The sequence below is a fragment of the Glossina fuscipes genome, unplaced genomic scaffold, assembly GCF_014805625.2.
Source record: "Glossina fuscipes isolate IAEA_lab_2018 unplaced genomic scaffold, Yale_Gfus_2 221, whole genome shotgun sequence".
In the NCBI taxonomy this organism is placed as follows: Eukaryota; Metazoa; Arthropoda; class Insecta; order Diptera; family Glossinidae; genus Glossina; species Glossina fuscipes.
The window spans coordinates 411,181-414,323 of record NW_023998564.1 but is presented as its reverse complement, the minus strand read 5'-3'; the positions used below and the strand labels follow the sequence as shown (position 1 = coordinate 414,323).

Sequence of the window (3,143 nt, the reverse complement as noted above, 5' to 3'; positions counted from 1 at the left end):
CATTGCATTCTGACGACATCGACATACGTTATATGAATCAGAGAAGAGAGTCGGTCAGATCCGCTGAGGAAGGCAGCTTAAGTGCCGATGACTTCTTAGATAAAAACGAGTCATCTTATGGATCAGATTTAATTGATCATTTGAATCCATTTATCAAACAGGCAACATGTATTGTACAGGACTTGGAAAGTTTAGAGAAAGCTTTGCCCCACGATATAAGAGCCTTAATTTTACTATACACCGGCGTGACTCAAAACAGAACGGGTGAGAAAATCGCTTGCAAAATCGTCATATAGGTCTAAACATTGTCATAAAATCATTTGTCTGGCGTTACGTATATCGAAAATGGGGAAATTGTTTATTGCTTTCTTTCCTTGTTTTCTTTTTTTCGATTTCAGTCAATGCCAGCACATTTAAATCGCTTAAATACGTTGGAGGTGGTAGGTTCCGAACTGGGCGGGATACGTTTCATACTTGATATCCCATTATTTTATTTTGATTTGTTATGGAAACAACATTTCAGTTGGGGTTAATTCTAAATGAATCACTTACTAAAACATAAAAGAGTAATGCATCAACGGAATACAGTGGTATAAGTTGCTGTCATGTACAAAGGAGTAGATAAAGTTTCCTGTTACTCACAGGAGATTATAACGAAGCATGCGTAACTGATGGAAAAGGTAGGGCGATTTCGCTCATTTTACAATTTCCGCTGTTTTTTGTCGCATATAAATCCAAAGAATTGCAGATTAGGATAGAATAATAGTAAATTCTGGTGCCAAAGTACTACCGGAGACGCACTCTATTGAAAGCAACTCTGTGCGCTCTCTATTCTCAACTGTCGTTAATGACATCCAAAAAGAGAGAAGAACAGTATCTTGTGGAATACCTGCGTTTAGATTACTGCGTTTAGGACTGTTAGTACGTTGAACGTTGTATAGCAACGCTGTTACTGTGTTTTTCAAGACATGTGTTAAGCAAGAGAATTATGTGAAATTAGCGCAAACTAACTAACTTATGTATCGTAAAACTAGTAGAATATTTACATAAAGTGCAGAAGAATTTTAATATGGCACTTTCCTAATTTAAAAAATGCTCGTTTTACTTGCTATTTACTATGAAAATAAAAATCGAGCTTTCCGTATTTTCAGTATTTTCATTAGGCTATTATTTTTGTCGTAAGCGCTATTATTTTTAATAGGACTCGTGTGAGAAATACTCGTCTTCTACAACTCTTATCCATCGATTATTCCATGGTTCCGCCCAAGTTGCGAAAATATTAGTATTTTTTTTCTAAAGGGTTGCGTTTTTTTTCCATTTTTGAACAGACCTATTTTAAGTATCTTCGTTATATAGATGTATACTTACGCGCTTCAGACATTGTTGTCAAATGCATTTATAATAAGCCGAATATTAATATATAGTAGTAACCACATATTAATGCATTAATAAATAAAAGTTTATTTAGGACGTAAGCAACTCTGTTTTATTTACATCGGCATTTATTCCTCACGTATAGGTGTCTTTATTAAGTTGCATTTCAGGTTAGGCAACATTTAAACTCAAGATATTCTTTTCATTGAAAAAGTTGCTTTTTTTTAAGAGTTGAGTAAAATTCTTTTAAGGTATATACAATCATAAAATTTCTCGTACATCCGTATAAAACATAAAATAAAATCTTTAAAAGAATGTAGTGCTTTGTAGAAATAATTAAATATTAATGCGATATACAAAAGCGAAAGTGGCAGACATTGATCATTGCCAATAATTTACAAAGTCTTTCTAAAAATCGATAAGAATAGTTATTGAATATACAGAACTAATGTTGAAATTTTTTAATATTTCAGTTTACACACAAAATGCCCGAATTAACTGAGATCCAATCGGATGCTGCGACTACTTCTGCTGCTGGCGCTTCCCATATTATTGAAGAAAAGCCGGCCACTAGCGTTGTAGTGGAAGATGATGGCAGTGATAGTGATTCAGAGGATACTATACCTGAATTGGAAGATGCCAGCACTGGTACAACGCAATTGGGCGGCGGCGCCACCGGTTTACCCATTGATCTGGTCTCCAAGGCTAAGCAATCGCGTGGCGAAAAAAAAGCTCGTAAAATAATGTTAAAATTGGGTTTAAAACAAATACAAGGCGTAAATCGTGTCACCATTCGTAAATCGAAAAATATTTTATTTGTCATTAATAATCCCGACGTTTACAAAAATCCACACAGTGATACTTACATTGTATTCGGCGAAGCGAAAATTGAGGACTTGTCTCAGCAGGCTCAAGTGGCTGCTGCCGAAAAATTCAAAGCACCCGAAGCGACTAGTGCTGCTGATACTATAACCACTTCTTCCGTTGCTCCTATTGCCGAAGAGGATGAAGAGGAAGTTGATGAGACCGGTGTCGATGAAAAAGACATTGAACTAGTTATCAATCAAGCTAACACCACCCGCGCCAAGGCTATTAAGGCTCTTAAGAATAATAACAATGATATTGTTAACGCTATTATGGAGCTGACGATGCTTTAAATTTGCTGCGTACTATTGTGTTCACCGCATTGTTACTTTGTAAACGGCTTGCATTTTATTTTAGTACCCGCCTCAGCAAATATATTAAATTGATAATAATATTCTATATATTGCATTTTCTGAAATTGCCATCATTTTTTAATATTCATCAAGGGTAAAGAAACTTCACAAACTCTTAATAGTACATGATTTTAATAGAGTGGCTTAGGAATTTAGTTTATTTAATTTTCCAAATTTCTGTATTTTCTTCCGTCATAGTTAATCAACTAAGAAAAAAGGAAATCGTCGGTTATACCTTATACAAATTGTGGTATAGGTGTACAGAGAATTAGAACAACCCGAAAAAGCTTTCATTATGCTAATGGGTCTAAGTTTATCTGTCCATATGGTGTTGTGTTCAACCTACAGGTATCACTTTTGACTTATTTTGATGAAGACTGGTACACTAATTTGCCAAAGGACGTAAGCTATAGATGTTTCGACTTCTACTAATTTAACGATTTATTTTGAAAATAGTTTATAAGTTTTGGTGTATTATTTTCAAAACGAATGAATAATTGTGTTAAGCGAAATGGTGTAGGATATCTAACGGATGGCCTTGGCTCGCTCTGA

General features: G+C 34.8%; 1 protein-coding gene across 3 annotated transcripts; it reads left to right on the top strand.

Moving 5' to 3' along the window:
* Positions 1-1,500: 1,500 nt before the first annotated feature.
* On the top strand, positions 1,501-2,624 carry LOC119642208 (nascent polypeptide-associated complex subunit alpha). Of its 3 annotated transcripts, none has more exons than XM_038041249.1 (2): positions 1,501-1,625; positions 1,848-2,624. In XM_038041249.1, the coding sequence occupies exon 2, from the start codon at positions 1,860-1,862 to the stop codon at positions 2,529-2,531; it is 672 nt and encodes a 223-aa protein (XP_037897177.1). In that variant the 5' UTR covers positions 1,501-1,625; positions 1,848-1,859; the 3' UTR covers positions 2,532-2,624. The 3 variants fall into 3 exon arrangements, with proteins under 3 accessions (XP_037897177.1, XP_037897178.1, XP_037897179.1); XM_038041250.1 differs by having other exon boundaries at positions 1,507-1,604; XM_038041251.1 differs by lacking the exon at positions 1,501-1,625 and adding an exon at positions 1,695-1,776.
* The last annotated feature ends 519 nt before the right edge of the window (positions 2,625-3,143 follow it).

What these genes read in the sequence shown, in the direction of transcription:
- LOC119642208 (XM_038041249.1), top strand. Translation starts at nt 1,860, where the DNA reads ATGCCCGAATTAACTGAGATCCAATCGGATGCTGCGACTACTTCTGCT.